General features: G+C 58.7%; 1 protein-coding gene across 4 annotated transcripts; it reads left to right on the top strand.

The window, feature by feature from the left end:
- The first annotated feature begins 359 nt into the window (after positions 1-359).
- Positions 360-16,053, top strand: PWWP3A (PWWP domain containing 3A, DNA repair factor). 4 transcript variants are annotated; one of them, XM_074351306.1, is made up of 14 exons: positions 360-431; positions 1,409-1,537; positions 2,091-2,176; positions 3,247-3,317; positions 4,910-5,650; positions 6,637-6,738; positions 8,465-8,535; positions 9,775-9,851; positions 10,061-10,319; positions 11,834-11,909; positions 12,225-12,275; positions 12,802-13,238; positions 14,276-14,364; positions 15,741-16,053. In XM_074351306.1, exons 2-14 carry the CDS (start codon positions 1,481-1,483, stop codon positions 15,793-15,795), a joined length of 2,172 nt encoding a protein of 723 aa, XP_074207407.1. In that variant the 5' UTR covers positions 360-431; positions 1,409-1,480; the 3' UTR covers positions 15,796-16,053. The 4 variants fall into 4 exon arrangements, with proteins under 4 accessions (XP_074207407.1, XP_074207405.1, XP_074207409.1 ...); XM_074351304.1 differs by having other exon boundaries at positions 403-553; XM_074351308.1 differs by having other exon boundaries at positions 404-553; positions 10,259-10,319.
- The last annotated feature ends 1,434 nt before the right edge of the window (positions 16,054-17,487 follow it).

Below are 17,487 nucleotides of genomic sequence, written 5' to 3'. Positions count from 1 at the left end.
GGCCCTGGGAACCCTGGTGGGCCGTGGAAGGTTCTGGAAGGCGCTCCAGGTTCTCCGAGGGCCTGGGCCGGGAGGGGCCTCGAGGGGCCCGGAGAGGCGGGGAGGGAGGCGCCGGTCGCCGAGGGCGGGGCGCACACCCAGCGGGGGCCGGGCCCCTCAGGGCCTCGCGCGGGCGCGACCGGGAAGATGGAAGCCCCCGCCATCGCCGCCCAACTCGCGCCCGCCCGGCAGTCAGTCAGACTCGCGCGCGCGCGCGCCCGCCCGGCCGGCCCGTCAGTCAGAGCCTGGCCGGGCGGAAGGGGCGGGGCCTAGGCGCGGGCGCGGGCTCCCCATTGGCCAACTGTGGGGGGCGGGGCTTGGCCACGCCGCGAGGCTGGCCCCGCCCCCGGCCCGCGGGAGTGGCGGCGGCGGCGGCGGCGGCGTTGGAGGCGGTGAGCGCGGTCGCGGGCGGCGGCGCTTGGGGCCGCGCGGGTGCGACCGCCGTTGGGTCGCCGCGGCCTCGTCGCCCTCCGCTCCAGGCTTGGGACGCCGTGCTGGGGAGGCCGGGCGCCCGGTGAGCCCGGCGTGCTGCACCCCTCGGGTCGGCCGGGCGGGGGCTGAGGCGGCGGGGCCGGGCCTGGGGGGAGGGGCGAACCTCGAAGGAGGCTCCCCGTGACCCCTGCCTCTGCTCACTGAACCCCCTCTGTCGCTGTCTGAACCCCTGCTTACCTGCCTGAACCCCACCTCTACTCCCCGACCCCCCACTTCTGCCTGTCACCCCTCTGCTGCCTGAACCCTCATCCCAGTTCCCTCAACCCCTCTGCTGCCTGAACCCCCACTCTGCTCCCTCAACCTGCTTTGCTAACTAGACCCCCCTCCTGCTGTGGCGACCCCCCGTTTGCATGGTTGCACCCCCTCCCCGCCCCCAGCTTCTTTTCCATCACCAGCCAGACCAGCCGTCCTACTGATGTAATGAGCGGTCTGCAGCTGTCCCCGTCCTTTCAGGGACATGGCAGCCGAAAGAGCGGTCCTTTTCCTCCGATTTTATTTTTTTGCGCGGTGGTCAACTGTTAACTCCCCAAACAGGGGAGGGTTGTAAGCTTTAGATTGTTTAAAACGCCTCTTGTCCCGAGGTCCGAGGCAGGCCTTCAGCACAGAAATGATTTATTTAGGAGCCTTTCAAAAATAATCTAGACAGAACCTTGGGGAGGGAATTTGTCTGTATTTTATTTATGAAAAAAATTCAGGCGTCTCCCTAGGTACGGAGGCAGTCATTTCTCTTTGGCACTGAGCCTCTCAGTGCCAGATGATGGAACTGAACCATCTACTTGAGGATCAAGCCCCCGCTAACCTTTGCCCTTGAGGGTTGTGTCTGCGTTGAAATCGAAAGCAAAGGATGTTAAAAACCACCGTGCAAATTCTGTTGCAGGGCACATCGCGTCAGACCTTCAAGTGCTCTGTTTGTGCCAAATCATTACCACTTGCCACATGAGTCTAAATCATGACGGATGCCAAGTATGTCCTCTGCAGATGGAAAAAGCGATTATGGCCTGCAAAGGTGACAGCCATTATTCTATAATTTCAGGAATTAGAAATGACTTTCGGGTGACAAGTAAAATCTTTATCAGGAGATACCTAGGAGTTGCTTCAGTGAAATAATTGAGTCAGAACAGTTGGCGCTCCTCTCTGTTGGCACCGTTTCTCCTTCCCCATGTAATGGGGTTTTGGTCGAGTGCTTACAAGGTTATAGTTCCGGAACTGTCTTTTTTTTCCCCATGGTAGAAAAAATTTTTTTTAACAGAGCCAGCTATAAAAAGGCATGTAAGGCTGTAACTCAAGGAAATGTCTGGCAGCGAGGCCTGGTAGTAAATAATGAGAGACTTTCCAGCAACGTGGTAGGAAGGGCGCCAGATTACGAGACAAAACCAAGGTCCTAGTCTGGGTCTGCGCCATCCCTTCAGGCCTCAGTTTCCTGGTCTCAGAAGTCCTGTGGTCATATCCCTTAAGAATCATCTACTGTGTTTGCATTTATGTCTTGCCAGTGCTTCTTGCCTTGGGTCAACTGTTTGTTGTGTCTTAATAACAAGGATTTTTTTTTTTTTTGGACGTAGGTCTTGTCTGGAAATGAGAAGTCAGCAAAAAATAAGAGAAAAAAGGAATTTTTTCTAAATGTTCAGATACTCTCCCTAGACAAAAAGCTAAGTTGTGTTTCTTCCATATGGGATTTCCGACACCACACCTCCCACCCTCTGACCCTCCCCCAAAAAAGCTCTTCAGGGCTTCTCTCTTTAGTTACTGTGAGGGCTCGTAATAACCCTGAGAGGAGAACAGCTGCTTTTATTTTATGCAAGTTTGGAAGTTGAGGATCTGTACGAGTATTACGTGTGCTCTCCAGAGAGGTGAGCACAAAAATAGAGTAAATACAGGTTAAACACTAGGTCAGCGCTCGTTGGGGCCGAGTAGGGATACTTCCTTCCCAGAGATTTATTTGTGTGTCAGCCCCATGGGTTTGGAATATTTGATGTCTGGGCCTGTCCCTCTAATAAACTTGCTTAGCACTGAGAAGGCGAAGGCATGGGTGTGTGGTAGCGCATTCCTGTTGGGCTCTTGATTGCCCGTGGTGGAAGGATGTAGATCACCTGGAATGATTAGAATGCCCAGATCGTGTGTGACTGTGGCATCGGTATGTCCAGCGGGAGAATTCCCAGTTCTGAATAGAGAATAAAACCAAGTCGGCTGCAGCCCCAGCTTCCCTGGGTCCCCTTCCCCCTTTCTTCAGAGCTACTCCTAAGCCTGCTTAGTCTGCAGCCCACACTTTCCCCGAGGCTGGGAAGGTAATTGAATACTTGAGTTTAAAAGGAAAGCACATCCTTTTAAACTAAAACACACCTGCTGGGCTGTAAACAGCTTTTAGTGACATTATCATCTACTCTGAAAACCTAACAAAGGAGTTATTTGTGCAGTTGAAAGTAGGATTTGCCTCATAAAAGTCACAATTTGAATTAATTTTTACTCTTATATCCAGCCAACCCTTTCTGTCTTAAAAAGGGAAAAGTAAAAAAAAACCCAGAAAAACGTTCATCAGGGTCCTTGCTGCCTCTAACCTCCCCGCACAGGAATTCCTAGTTGGCTGTGACTTCTGGTTTACGTGGAAGGGTGCGAAGGAAGAAAACGGGTCTAATTCTTTTGTCATCTGAGGAAAAACATGTTTGAAAACGTCTCTGTGGCATTGCTGGTGGCGCCTAACGGCCGTTTCTGTCCCTGCAGAATTACGGTGAGAAGCTCGGGGGCCAAGATCCTGAAGAAGGCTCACATTGAAGGCATCGCTTCCTCACTAGGTGAGAGCACGTTGACGAGTGCCCGTTAGGTTAGAACAGAGGCGGCGGTGGCTTGGGAGAAGGTGGGGACTTGGCTCTCCGAGTGCAGGGTGACCCTGTGCTCCGTTTTCTCCCTTCGTGCAGGGGAACGTGATTCCTTGAGCTGAGGAAGAAAAATGGATCTGCTTTCTTAGGCCTCTCTAGAATTTGTCCCTGGAGCCCATCCTGTTCTTGGCTCCCGGACGGGCCCCTGGCAGTGTCAGGGTCCACAGGTCACGTCTGTGGCCTGCAGAGCACACTGCGCGGGTGCGCTTCCCTGAAGAAAGGGGGAGAGGCTTTTCCTCCCTCCGTCCCTTGTTTTTTGTTTGTTTGTTTGTTTTGGGGTTTTGGTGCATATCGTGTGGTGAGGCTGTAAACTGGTCCTGTTGCTGGTCCAGTCTCTGCCAGAGGTTTGAGAAGCAGTTGGGTGTGTATTTAAATTCCATCGCTGAGCCCAGGGGAGAAAGAACGGCGTGACCACCAGCACCAGCCTTGCTGCCACCGCTGGCGACACAGCTCTCAGGCTGGGGGCCAGGCCGCTGGGCAGTGGGGCGCTTTGACCCCCGCCGGAGCCCAGCTCAGCTCCAACAGCCCTGCACACAGGGCGCCTGCTCCCCAGGGCCCGCACTTCCACAGACCTGCATGCGAACGTGTTTTTTTCTCTCCTCAAAGTGAGAGTGCCTATTCCGTGTGCAGAGAACTTTTTGTCCTGTGGGAAGGTCCACCAGGGTTCCTTCCACTGGTGTCTATGAAATAGGGTCTGTTCTCCTGTGTCTTTGGAAAAACAGCTCTTGTTCAAAGCAGGACGCACACCTCCGGCAGTGTTGACCATCACCCCTTGGGCGCCGTCTTCGCTTGTGGAGACCGTGTTGGGGGGCTGGTTATTTGTGGGTGCCTTTAACATTAAACGGGAAACACTGTGCTGACTGCAGTATTAATGCCTGTTGAGTTGTGGTGCTGCATCCATCATCTTGTTCAAATAAATAGCGCCGTGCTTCTGTGTCGGAATGAACGAATAAAAACTGTTGCAGCGGGGAGGTCAGGCTGAAATTCCAGGGCCCGAGATGCTGCTTTCTGGCTTTGAAGTGCCCTTGCAAAGAAGGGTGGGCAGTTTAGCAGCCCACAAAGAGCCTTTTCGTCTGCTGTTTCTCACCCCTGCCCCACCCCCACCCGAGAATACATGGCCAGCAGAGTTCTTTATTTAGTTGGCATGGGTTTGTATTGACTCTGATTGAATTTGAAATCGTCAGGCTGAGGGAAGATTTGAGGCGCATCTGAATACGTTTTGCTGGTGGTATTGTTCTGTAACCTGGAGGAATTTATCTTTGTAACCCAAACAGGTTAGGGCCAGTCCACTTGCTTTTTGAAAGCATGAAGCCTGGCAGCCCTGAACCCCAGCTGTTGTTTTGTGGCCTGAGTCCCTGGTTTGGACAACGTAGGTGAGGGCCTCCCTGCAGGTCCGGGCGAGCGGTCGCACTGCGGCACCCGAGCTCACAGAACTTCACAGAACAGAGCTGCGTGTCGGTGCCTGGGGCTCTGACATCCCCAGGCTAAGTCCATTCTCTGTCCCTCAGCTTCCCCGAACCAGGTCCCCGTCGCACCCCTGGAGGAGCTGGCCTACAGACGATCGCTTCGGGTGGCTCTGGATGTTTTGAATGAGAGAACGCACTTGTGTCAGGAAAGCTCTTTGACAGCAGAAAGACCCACTCTGTCTCCAAGGGTGAAGCCTGTGGGGCTCGCCCCCTTGCTCCGAGACCCTAGCTCTTTGCCTTTACTCCATGAGGACATGTCGGGCCAGCTCGGGCCTGAGAGGAGGGGGGGTGCACACAAGGGGCTGTCAGCTTCACCCACTCATGAAAAGGACCCCACGTGCAAAGTGGACCCCAAGAAGAGGCTTGGGACAGGGGGAAGCCCACCCAACCCGGTGGTCTCCTCGGCCGGTGGTCGTTTTCAGGACAGTCGTGGATCAAGAGTACAGCGGAAAACCTGGAGCACCCTGAGTAAGAGGAGGAGGAATCCAGCTCAGGAGCGCGGCTTGTGTCAGAAGGCCCCTCTGTCTTCAGAGGGAGCTGGTGAAGAGAGTGAGATGAGGGCGGGCAGCCTGGTAGGCCTGCACTCGCCTCCTAGAGCTGCGGAGGAGGGTCCTCTGGCCCGTGAGAGCCACCTGGGGGTGCCTTTGGGTGGCCCCTCTGTCCCAGATGCCCACGGCCGCCCCGCCGAGCGGCTGTGCCCGGGTGGCAGCCAGAGGCCGAGGGTACGTGTGGCTCCACGCAGCCCCGCAGAGGAGACTGGAAGCGTCCGTCTCACCGAGGAAGGTAAGGTCTCCAGCAGGGCTGGGTCTTGGCACCGGGGTCGGGAGGCACTTGGTTCTCCCACGGCCGATTCGCAGCTGGGCGCCCGTTTGTTTTTAACCAGATCCTAATGAGATCGTTACCAAAGTAGATCCTGAGCAGAGATTTTCCCAAATCCTTTTTGTCTGTCTCTCTTACTGGGCTGTAATTATTTCAGCTGCTCCCAAACACTCATGTGTTTTTATTTGTGTCTGAACCAGCGGAGCCCGGCGGAGCACCTCGGCTGGTACGGCGGTAACGCTGCGTCTGTTCCCTGAGGATTAACTCTTTCATTCTTCACTGTTGTGGGAGCCATCATGCATTCCCGTTAAATTGGCAGGAATCTCAAAAGTGATTAACTCACTTAAAAGGCTCCTGACTTTTTCAGAGTTCCTGTGTAGACGTATTTCTGTGTGGCTGCAGCCCTGTGCTGTGCTGTTCTCCTTTTGGACATTGTAGCATCCCACTTAGTTTTGAAATGCTAATGCAGGGATCTTAATTTCTGCGTGGGTGGGTATCCCGAGCTCTCCCTGCTCCACACATACCCGTACTTGGCGTTTCTGCCTTTATTCTGCCCCTTTCAAGAGGCCGCCTCCCTGGCTCATTGGAAGCGCGGAAACAGGAGCCCCTGAGCCGTTTTCTTCAGGGGAGGTGGCCGCCTGCCACCTTGTCCCAGAGCCGCGCTTCCCCCCACCCCCAATCCCGGGCGGTCTGGCGAAGGGGCAAAAAAGGTCCGCACGGAAGGACCTCTCACCCGATTCCTGCACTTCCCGAGCTCCCGGGTGCCTGCTCCTCCCACCCCGCTTGCTCATCTGTCTTTTAAACGTGCTCTGACCCAGATGGTCGGTCCTAGTCTGCGTTTGAAAGTGGGAAAATCTGTGTCACGGGGCCTGCGCTGCTCACACCAACATTTTCTTGGGGTGAGTCCCCAGGACCACGACAGTGACAGTCTCATCTTCTGTGACCGACAGCCCTTCAGTCTTCCGAAGAGGCACGGGAGCTTGATCCTGTTCGGTCTGTCCTGGAGGAGGACGAGGAGGACGAGGAGCCCCCAAGGATCCTCCTGTATCGTGGTGAGAAGCAGCCTCAGGGCGCGGGGCAGTGGCGGCTCCCGGTCCCCCACCGCTGTCTGTCCTGCGCAGAGCCCTTGCCCAGGGCCGAGGGGAGGGGCTCTGTGGAAGAGGACAGCCGAGCGGTTAGGTGGGCTCTGTCGCCACCGCTTGGGTGTGGCCTGGCGCTGCCTCGCGGGCCTCCGGGGATGGCGTGCATGTCCATCTGTCCATCCCGAGAGGCAGGGTCTCCAGCCCAGGGCGCCCCCAACGTGTGCACTGCACCATGTCCTCTCTGAGAAGGGATCAGACACAGAGGCCTGACGTCCCAGCTGATGACAGATGGAAAGTTAATTTGCTTGGAACAAAATCGTTTAGAGCCAGTTCTGTTTTCAGGCTCACCCGTGAACCATTCATCTTAGCCTGGTCTGGGTGGGTTGTTTTTTTCTTTAATCTTTTCGTTTTGAAATAATTGTACATTCCTGGGGTGTTGCAGAAATAGTACAGGGAGGTCCGGGGCACCTCTCCCCACACAGCCAGGGTGCAGAGCAGGCCTGTGGGGCCCTGCCACCCGCGCCCAGCCCCAGGGCGAGCGCATCTTGTCGGTGTGTCACGGGCCCGCCGGCCCGAACTGCCCGGTGTGTCTTGGGTTTTTTTCTATATTTCCACGGAGTCTGCTGATTATTCCTGGTGGTGACTGGCTATCATTTACCAGGAGTGATGTCGCTCACCAGGCCCTCCCTCACCCACCCGGCGTCTGGATGGTTCCATGCCTGGGGGGCTGCAGTGCACCTGGTGTGGATTCTGGGGAGTCACTCCTTGCGGGGTTTCACTGGGTGTGGAGAGCGGCACCGTGCCTTTCGCAAAAGGGCATTTCCTTCCTTGTTGCCACCTGAGGGTTGGTCATCTCAGCCCCCAGAAACCCTGGTGTTGGCTCTTTTCTCCCAGTTTCCCCTTCATTTGGTTTGGGGCTTTTTGCTGCTTCCCGGCTGGCCCCTTAGTTGGCTGTCTGCAGCCGAGACCCATTGTCCTCATGGGGCCCTGCCTCTTTTCTTAGAGAGGAGCTCTCCTCGCAGGGCACCAGCCCCCCGCGTGCAGCAGGCAGCCTCCCACCCTCCCCTTGGTCTCCTTTGCCTTCGTGGCCTTCCTGTTGCCGGCCCAGCACGGCAGGCCTCTTCCCCAGCCAGTGTGGATGCGAGCCCAGCTCAGCGTGTGCAGGAACGGCCTCTGTTCTCTGCCAGCTTCTGTTACCTGATTTTTTTTTTTAACATTTAAGTTGTTTACTTGCTTGGGAACTTTTTTGGTTGAGAATGCAGTTAAATTTTGTTCAGAAATTGGTAGTCATGATTGTTTCAGTAATTTTCTTTCTTCCCTTTTGAAGCCGCCGGCTTCTCAGGCAGGTGAGCCTCACAGAAGTTCAGTTTCTCATGGGTCTTCATCGTGTGCCTTTGTCTCCCTTTTGTTTACATGCTCACTTTTTTTTAAAAAATGCTTTACTCTGAAATAATCTGAGATTTATCGAGAAGTGGCAAAGGTGCCAGAGCCCCCGTGAGCAGGGCACGTGGTCACCCCAGGAGCCCAGCCCTTCCCTGACCCTCAGACCTCGAGGTCGCGGGAGTGGCAGACCCGCCTCCCGAGTCCTCGGGCTCCGTTACAGGTGCTGCGCTCACAGGGTTGTGTTCTCAGGCTCTTGTGCCCAGCGCTTGATGGGGCTCTGACTCGTCTCTGTTTGTCTTTCTTCCAATTCTAGAACCACGTTCGTTTGAAGTAGGAATGCTAGTCTGGCTGAAGTACCAAAAATACCCCTTCTGGCCTGCAGTGGTAAGAACTCTCTGCCTGCTCGGGCAGGCCCCCCTGTTCCATGCGCTGGGACCGGGGCCGGCATTGTCCCTAGGGAAGCGGTGGGTTTGTGGTGTCAGCGTGGGGACTCGCTTACCTGCAGAAGGGGGTCTAGTCCTTCCGGTGCAGCTGAGTGGGAGGCTCTTACCAAACAAGCTTGGAAAACCTGTCTCCACGAGAGCTCTGCAGTGCGCTCGTTAGCAGTATTGTGCACTTGGACATTTCTCTGTTGCAGCTCTTTAGTTTCTAGATTCTAGGGTTGGCATCAGTTGTATGTGTAACAAGCAGGTGTTCGGGGCCCTGGCCGAGCCCCTGGGCGGTGGGCGCCCGGCCTCGCAGCTGACGTCTGGGCGCTGCCGCCCCCACCCTTGGGTGGGCGCCTGGCCGGCGGGAGTGCTTGAGCTGGGGGCCGCACTCAGCTGCTCTCGCCCCTGCAGGTTCCCCGACTGGTCCCTCTTTGTCCTCTTCTGGCAGAGATGGGCTTCTGACGGTTGTGGCTGTAGTTGTTTAGTTTTTAGGAAGAGACAGTGGCATGTGAATCTGAAAGGTATTTGCCACAATGGAGAAGCTTTTGTTGTCGCGATGAGTCTGATCTCATCCGGGCCAGCATGGCCTCCTGGCCCGCGACAGGTCGCGGGAAGGACAGAGTGGAGGTCCGTGCAGCGTTTCAGACAAAGCACAGACTGCGGGTGAACGGGGAGCCTCGGCACAGCCCTGGGGGGGCTGGAGATGGGGGCCCCTGGCCCCTAGCGCTCGCCCCCAGGCAGGCGACGTGCCCCCTGCAGTGGGCGGCCTTCTCCCCAACCTCTGCCCTTTCAGCGGTTCCCTGGGGCCCTGCTGGCTCGCCCGGGGCTCGCCCGGCGCGCTCAGTGATGCTGGTGGAGGGGGCTCCCCGGCGTGCACAGCACGGGAGGTGGGGGAGGGGCTGGACTTCCCCCAGCCGGCTCGTGAGCCTTGGGGAGGCACAGCCACGTTGGCACAGGGTAACTTGCTCTCGTTACAAACTGGACGGAAGAAACGCCACCTGACTGTGCTCAGCTGTAAAACCACGGAGAGCGATACTGGCAGTTTCCCAGCGTTTCCCAGTGTCGGTTTTGCTTCGGTCACCCCGAGCCGGTCCTGTTCCTTGTCACCTGCTCCATGAGGTGACGTCCGGAAAGTGTCTTAAAACCCACGATCTTCTGGGTCCTTGATACCCTATGTTCTTGGATTTGCCACCAGGTGAAAAGCGTCAGGCGGAGAGACAAGAAAGCAAGTGTGCTTTTTATCGAAGGAAACATGAACCCCAAAGGGAGAGGGTAAACCTGCTGTCTGCTCTTGAGGGTGCCCCCGGGTGGAGGCTGCTTCTGGGGGGCAGGATCCAGAGCCCCACAGGTCCCCTGGCGCCCACTCCCCGAAGGAGCGTCCCAACAAAGGCTGTGTCGGAGGGCCCAGCTGTGCAGTCCTGTTTTCCAGCTTCAAAAGGCAGCCCAGCCAGACGCTGGTTGGATCTTCCATTTTCCCACAGACCACAGCAGAGTCTGGTCACCAGAGGGGCTGCGAGCAGCCACCTGCCCCAGTCTCTGACTTGCCGTGTGGTTAGCCGTCTGCTCGTCCCCACCACCGGCAGCCTGGCTCCGCGGCCCTGCCCACCTCTCAGGGGAAGGGGACTTTGGGTCACAAGATGGAGTCCGTTCCTGTTCACCTTAGCTCACTCTGCTTCCAGCATCACGGTGGCTCTCAGACGGCTGAAGCACTTTGATTGTAAAGAGAAGCAGGCGCTTCTGGTAAGTGCGTGGCCCCTTGTGCTGTTCTCGGTGGCTGGTTTGGGGGCTGGTAACAGTGTCCTCCATGTGGCTCCTGAAACCGCGGCAACTGTGGGCTGGGCCCCGGCCGTGACTCTTGGGATCCTTGCCCTGAATTCCCACCACCACCTGGGAAGTTGCCGGCCTGTTTCCCTGGCCCTGCGGGCGAGGAGCCAGAGGCTGTGTCCTGGAGGACAGGGCAGCCCACACTGAGGCGGGGGCGAGCCTGGGGCCAAGGCTCATGGCGCCTGGTGCCTGTGGGGATGATTGTTCTGCGGCTGCCCCTGGGGCGGGCGCTGTACACCCTGGGCCCCTTGGAGTGGGGTCCCTGCCTGGGGCCTTGAGCCTGAGCACTGACTTGCGCCAGGGAGCAGTGGGCAGTCCGCACGGGACTCCCAGGACCCTCTGACCAGCCCCCTTCCATGTCTTGTCCACAAGACCCCAGGAGCTGGTCCAACCAGGGTGCCGTCTGTTATCTGTGAAACACCACTTTTCATTGTTCCAATTTTGGAAAACACAAACCACGATTGGGCCAGGCAGTGGGCTTCCTGTGTGGGGAGCAGAGTCTGTGAGTGGGTTCCCCGGGCAGGGGCTGCCCAGAGGGACTTCTGCCGACTGGCTGTCCTTCTAAGGACAGCGAGCTGCAGGCCTCAGTTGGGGCAGCTGTGAGGAAGGTCAGCACCCACGCTGGACCCCAGCCTTTACACTCCCGGGGGTCTGGACAGAAAAGAGAGTGGGAGTTGTGTTTGGGATCTGCATGCCTTAAACACATGAGGAGTGGGCTTTATCACGAGGACGTCTGGGTTGGAGGAGATGGTTCCTGGCCTTGGGTGACCCGGACATGCTGGGGCGTCCTTAGGCCAGCCTCCTGCTTCCTGCTCCCCCAGAAAGGTTGGTTCGAATCCTGACAGGTGCGTGGGGGAGGCATCGGGCCCGTGGTCTCCGAGGGCCCTTTCCTGAGGAGCCGCACCACCTGCCGTCCCCGTGCCGGTCAGCAGGCCTGGCAGCGGCCCCAGGCGCCCTCCTCCAAAGCTGCCCACCACTTGCATCTCGCCCATGGGTCTCTGGTTAATCTCGGTCGTCCTTCCAGCTCAGGGGTCTTCACAACGGTGATGTCCTTGGTTTGCTGAAAGGCCTGGGGTCCCCTCCTGCCAAGGGCAGCACTTCCTCCAGGCCAACCCTCCCTGTTCTGAGCAATGGGCCCAGAGGCATCTTCTCAGTGAGGTGTCTCTCCAGGGGCCCCCAGGCCTCTCCGTCTGCTGCCTGTCGCCTGTACTTGAGTGTGTTTCCCACCCTCCTTCTCTGGGGGTCTCTGGTTCTCTCTCGGTCCCGAGGATCGACCCACAAGTGACTGTTCTCTGAGCAGCCCAGGCCCTAGGTGTGCCTCGGGAGTCCTGTTCAGGGTCCCCTTTATGGACAAGGAAACTGGGGATGCAGAAGGTTGGAAGAGCTCCCCGTGGCCTCCCCTGACGCCCACCACCTGGGTCCCGTTGCAGGACCAGGCCAAGGAGGACTTTGACCAGGCCATCGGCTGGTGCGTCTCCCTGATCACCGACTACAGGGTCCGGCTGGGTATGTGGGGGGCACGGGCGCTCTCACAGGGATGCCCCCGGTGGCCGTCCCGCCGGCCTCTGGCGGCCTTCTCCCCACAGGGGCGGCTGGGCAGGCACCTGGTGGGGGCTGATATCCTGGGCCCACACGGAAGGTGGGTCTCCTCCGAGTCAGAGATTCGGCTGCTGGGAGCGTGCAGGCCGTGGCTCGTTAGCAGGCACCCCGCGGCGCTCGCGCCGCACTGCCCATGCGCTCCCCGGCCGGACGGCGCTGGAGGGAATGTCCTGAGTGCCCGGCCTCACGTGTGACTGGCTCCCTCTCCTCCTGCCCCCGCAGGCTGTGGCTCTTTCGCTGGCTCCTTCCTGGAGTATTACTCGGCTCGTATAAGTAAGTCCGCCAGCGCCTGCTCCAGATGGGACCTGCTTTCTAGCCCTTCAGGAGCAGCAGCCCTGTGTCTCAGCCCCGGCAGGGTGTGCCTGGTGGGGCGGGGCATCCCAGGCGGACCCAGGCTGTGCGGCCGCCCCCTGGTCCATTGGTTTTCTCCCTGGTGTGGGGCCTGGACAGCAGCTCCAAGTGCACACCCACCACTGTTGCCGGTGCCTGCCCATGTGATCCACTGAGTTTGGGAAGCCTCGCCCGATGCTGGAGCATCCAGCCGACCCTTCCCTCTGGCTTTCCTGGGCCTCGATTTTCCGTGACTCTGGTCATTTTGGAGGAGGGGCCAGGCAAAGGGCAGAGCTGGGGAGAGAAGGGAGAGTCCTGTCAGAGGAAGATCCCCTGGGGAACATGGCAGTTCCTGCTTGAGCCGCTGTCTCGGATCCGAGGTGTCCGTGGTCTGCCCGCTGTCTAGCCTGGCCCATGTGGTTGCCAAGGGTGCCTGCAGTCAGTGAGAGGATGTGTGTTTTCTCCGCAGGCTACCCTGTCCGCAAGTCCATCCAGCAGGATGTCCTGGGCACCAGGTTCCCCCAGTTGAGCAAGGGGGACCCCGAGGAGCCTGTGGCAGGGAGCCCCCCAGGCAGGAGGCAGGCCTGCAAGAAAGTCCTCCCCGACCGGTCCCGGGCTGCCCGGGACCGGGCCAACCAGAAGCTGGTGGAGTACATTGTGAAGGCCAGGGGCGCGGAGAGCCACCTGCGGGCCATCTTGAAGAACAGGAAGCCGTCCAGGTGGCTGAAGACGTTCATGAACTCGGGTCAGTACGTGACGTGTGTGGAGACGTACCTGGAGGACGAGGAGCAGCTAGACCTGGTGGTGAAGTACCTGCAGGGCGTCTGCCAGGAGGCGGGCAGCAGGGCGCTGGCGCATGCGAACGGGGACAGGGTCCGCTTCGTCCTGGATGTGCTTCTGCCTGAGGTCAGTGGCCGGCAGCCCTTCTGTGCAGGGGGTCCAGGGAGGGGGGCTGTGGCCAGAGCCCCAGCCCAGCTGCCCAGGGATAGGGTTCAGCCCGATGTCCTCCAAAAGTCCTCTTTGGGCCAGTGTGGCACGGAGCCATCTGTGGGCAGGGCCTGGGGTCTGGGTGCCTGAACCTCTCCATGGCTCAGGGGCTGGGGCTGCGGCCTCGGCCCCTGCAGGTAGTCACTGTGCAGGGGGAGAAGTTCCTCGAGGAAGGGGAGTTGTAACTCTGCCTGATGGACTTTGCTGGGGCACCCGTGGGGCAAAGAGTGGGCACACCACTGCTCTGGGGTTTTTTTGAGTCCAGAGCGAGCACTGCCCTGCGTGTGCGGAAGAACACCCCTAAACTCAGGAGTTTTGAGCTTTACTATTGTGAAAGTTTCAAATATTTAAAAAATAAAACAGCATCAAGAACCCATTCTCCGACTGGAGTAGTGACCTCCTTCCACACGTGCCTCCCGCCCCCTCCTTCTGGACTTTTTATCCTTAAGGACTTCAGCGTGAATCCCCAAAACGGGCAGTCCTGCCCCCAGGGACCCTGGGCCGCGTCTGGGGCCTCTGTGGCTGTCAGAACCGGGGGCCCCGGGCGTCCCGTGGAGGGGCGGGGAGGACGTGTGGTGCCCTGGTGTGTGCCATGGGGACTCCTTCTGAAGTGGCCACAGTACTGCTGTCTCATCTGAAAAAATTAACGAGTCCTTGGTGTCAAGTTATCTATTGCGTATTCAAGTTACCGTTCTGTACTTTTTTTTTTCTGTGAACGTCCACATTTTTTAAACTGCCCTTTTTCGTTTGGGTCCTATTTTTTATTCTTTGCCTTTAGTGATGTGAACACTCACCTTTCATCAAGAGAGCGTTGTTGGTTTAACTTGGGAACCTCGTTACAGGCAGAGGTTTCGCAGGTTGTGCACCTGTCTCTGTGCTGTGAGCCGGGAGGTGTCCGGAGGCTGGTGCAGGCCGCTGGGCCTCGCCTGGGCCTGACCCGTGCTGCCCTCTCGCAGGCCATCATTTGCGCGATCTCTGCAGTGGACGCAGTGGATTACAAGACGGCCGAGGAGAAGTACATCCGAGGACCGTCGCTTGGCCACCGGTAGGCCGCTTGAAGCGCCATCCCCACCTCCGCACACACTGGTAGCCATGCCTCAGGGCCCCTTTCCTGGTGCATCAGCCCAGGTGGGTGCCCAGTGGGTATGTGGACCACAGGAGCCTAGGAGTCACCAGATGGACCCAGCGAAGCCAGCAGTGGCCATTCCTGTCTTACGGGGGCCCAGGGTCTCTGAGCTGGTCCGCTGTGCCCCGTGTCCTTGGCGGGGCTGACGGACTCCCTGATGTTCTGCCCCGTTGCTCTGTCCCCGTGGCTGTTTGCGGAAACAGCCAGGTTAAGCAGTGGCAGCTGCCCGCCGCCCCTGGCCGCCCAGAAGAAGGCTGTGATCAAGATGTTTCTCCGGAGCTGGTGTGCTGCACCGCCCTCGGGCTGGTGGCCTCTTGAGCTCCTAATCCCCTGTCTGGGCGGGCTGCCAGGCCTTGCCGGGAGCAGGCGGGGCCCGCGTGGCAGTGACAGGCTGAAGACTCAACTAGACTGAAAGGCAGGGGCTCCACCTGGGCGCCCGGGCACTGTGTGGTCCAGGCCGCCACCCCGGGACCCCGTCCTCCCTGGGCACAGCCCTGGGTGCATCACCGGCTCGCAGTGGACAGCTGTCCACGGGAGTGGCCGGGGCTCTGTTCCCCAGAGGTCTGACCCACTGAAATGACAGAGGAGGGAGGTCCTTGGGAATCAGAGGTGTCTTTTCTGCCCTGGGTCTAAGTGATTGGACCCAGCATGCTCCATACCCGAGGCGAAGGCACTGTTCCCTGGAGAGAGTGAGGGTGGGCGGTGTCTCCTGTCCCTCTGTCCGTGGTGCTGGCTGGTGGGAAGATTGTGAGTCCTCTGCAGCCTCCACTGCCCAGACCCTCAGACATCCCGTGGGGGTGAGGGTCGCGTGTCATGCATCACCACCTTCTGTCCCTTGCGCCCCGGGGTTGTGTTGCGAGGGGTCTGGAGCAGTTTCGCAGTGTCTCCATTGCGGTGTCCTTGGGCGGCTGTCCGGCATCCTCGCCTGCCGTCGCCCTCAGGACCAGTGCTACCCGTCTGTCCTGAGGGGCGGCCCGTCTGGCAATGATGGGATTTTTATTAACAAAGAATCACTTAAGTGCAGTTTGGTATTTTATAATCTTTTGTGTTTAGTTTATTTTTTCATTGTGTTGAAATACATGTAACATGAAATTCACCATCTTACCCACTTCTCAGTGCACAGCTCAGAGGCAGTAAGCGCATTTACTGTCATGCAACCCTCCCCACCACCATCTCCAGAGCTGTCTCGTCTTCCCAGCCTGAAACCCTGTCCTCATGAAACACTGACTTCTCTGTTTATGTTGTATAAAACACAATTAATGACTGAAATGAAGTTTTCGCCTTTTGTCTTGAAGGGAAAAGGAGATATTTGATAACCAGCTCCTGGAAGAAAGGAATCGGCGTTGCTGAGGCTGGAGGAGGCTGTGCTCGTGCCTGGGAGCCCCGGGACCGCGGGCTGGGCTGTTTTCCTCCCTGTGTCTGTGGGGTGTCTTACTGGCTCTCCTGGAAGTTACAGTTCCTGGAGAGTTTTGAAGGACAAAGCTGCATTTTTTTTTTTTATTTCACTTCAGTGGCTGTGCCTGTGCTGTATGCGTTCATAGAAGGTGCACATTTGTTTTTTATGTTAAAAAGCATCGTATCCAACATTAAACAGGAGTTTTAGACAGACTCTGGTACGAGCCTACAGTTCCCAAGACATCAGCGTAGTTCGACTGCCTCCATGCCTCTGACTCATTCCAAGGACAGCTGGTGTTAGTCGGGGTCAGGCAGCGCCTCAGACCCGCTGCTTTCTCGTGTCCGGCCTCCGCTGTAGCCCTTGAGCCGAGTGCAGGCCGAACCCGAATCTCTCTGCCTCTTTCCACTCAGCCCCGGTGCAGGGACTGAGCCCGGCCACCCTCCTGGACAGCTGGGACGGCCCCACGGTGAAGGCATGTGCGGCCGGGGCCAGGTGCAGCCAGGACAGACACGAGCACACCAGCCCAGGCCCAGCGTCCAGACGCCCAGAGCAGGAGCGGGTCCCAGCGCCGCTGGCCAGCACGCACCCTGGTGCTTAGGGGCCCAGGGCGGCTTCCCAGCCCTGGGGACGCAGCTCGGCACCCGCAGTGGAGCACTTACGCTTCAGTGAGGCCGCGAGGCCAGTCCTGAGCCCCTGCCGCGTGGTCGCCGTGCACTCAGCATCGCACCCGCAGGCCTGAGAAGGGCGAGCTCTGGCGGCCCCGCTGCGGAGTCTGCCCTGGTTGGCCTGAGGGGCTCCCAGCTCGCTGCTGTGGCCCACTCCCTTCTAGAAAAGTCCGACCGCAGGACCCTTGGACAGCGAGCACCTCAAGATGGGTTGGGGCGGAGAGTGGGGGCCTGTGGGTGGGGGTCCTGGCAGGAGCACAGCGCTGCTGTGAAGTGTTCTATATGTCTCTGTGCCCAGCTCTGGTTGTGGAGCTGAGCTGTTGACTGACATTAAACGCCGTTTCGCAGCCCTGCCTCTTCTCTCCCGGGCCCGCGCGCAGCCCGCCTCCACTCAGGCAAGCTGTGCTGTCCCTGATGGCCGCTTCCTGAGGCCTGTTCCTCAGTGCACAGGTGGTTCCCATGTTCACCCAGTGGAGCGGATGCCTGCCAGGTCTGCGGCGCGGGTGCATGCTGGGCTCCTGCTCCCGGTCCCATGCCTGCAGGTGTCTCCGCTCCCGGCACTCCCTGTGTCCACGTTCTCTGGCTTCTGAGGACATTTGCCTTAAAACTGCGCCCTAGAGCCAGTGGGGCTGGCAGTGCTGGGGGTGGGAGTCTGTTGATACCCTGGTTGGTGTTGGGAGGGCAGAGCCAGCTGCCCTAACATGCCACGTGAGGAATGTTCCAGAAGGGCCTGCGAGGTGGCCACGGCCCCCCTGGGAAGACAATGCCCTGGGCTGCTTCTGAAATATCAAAAAGACACTGCACCCAGCACGACTCGGGGTGCAGCTGGGGCCCCCGCCGGCCGCCCGTGGTCTGCTCCCCCATCCTCTTCCCTCCCTCCACAGGGGTCTCCCCTCGGCCGTCCTGGGCTCTGTCCGGTTGGAGTTGCAGCCGGCCACACCTCTGCATGGAATCCTCGCTGTCCTTGTGTTCCTTCCCCTC

This window comes from Camelus bactrianus, chromosome 22 (genome assembly GCF_048773025.1).
Source record: "Camelus bactrianus isolate YW-2024 breed Bactrian camel chromosome 22, ASM4877302v1, whole genome shotgun sequence".
In the NCBI taxonomy this organism is placed as follows: domain Eukaryota; kingdom Metazoa; phylum Chordata; class Mammalia; order Artiodactyla; family Camelidae; genus Camelus; species Camelus bactrianus.
Note: the sequence above shows the minus strand (reverse complement) of the source record. Positions and strands in the feature narration are given on the sequence as shown.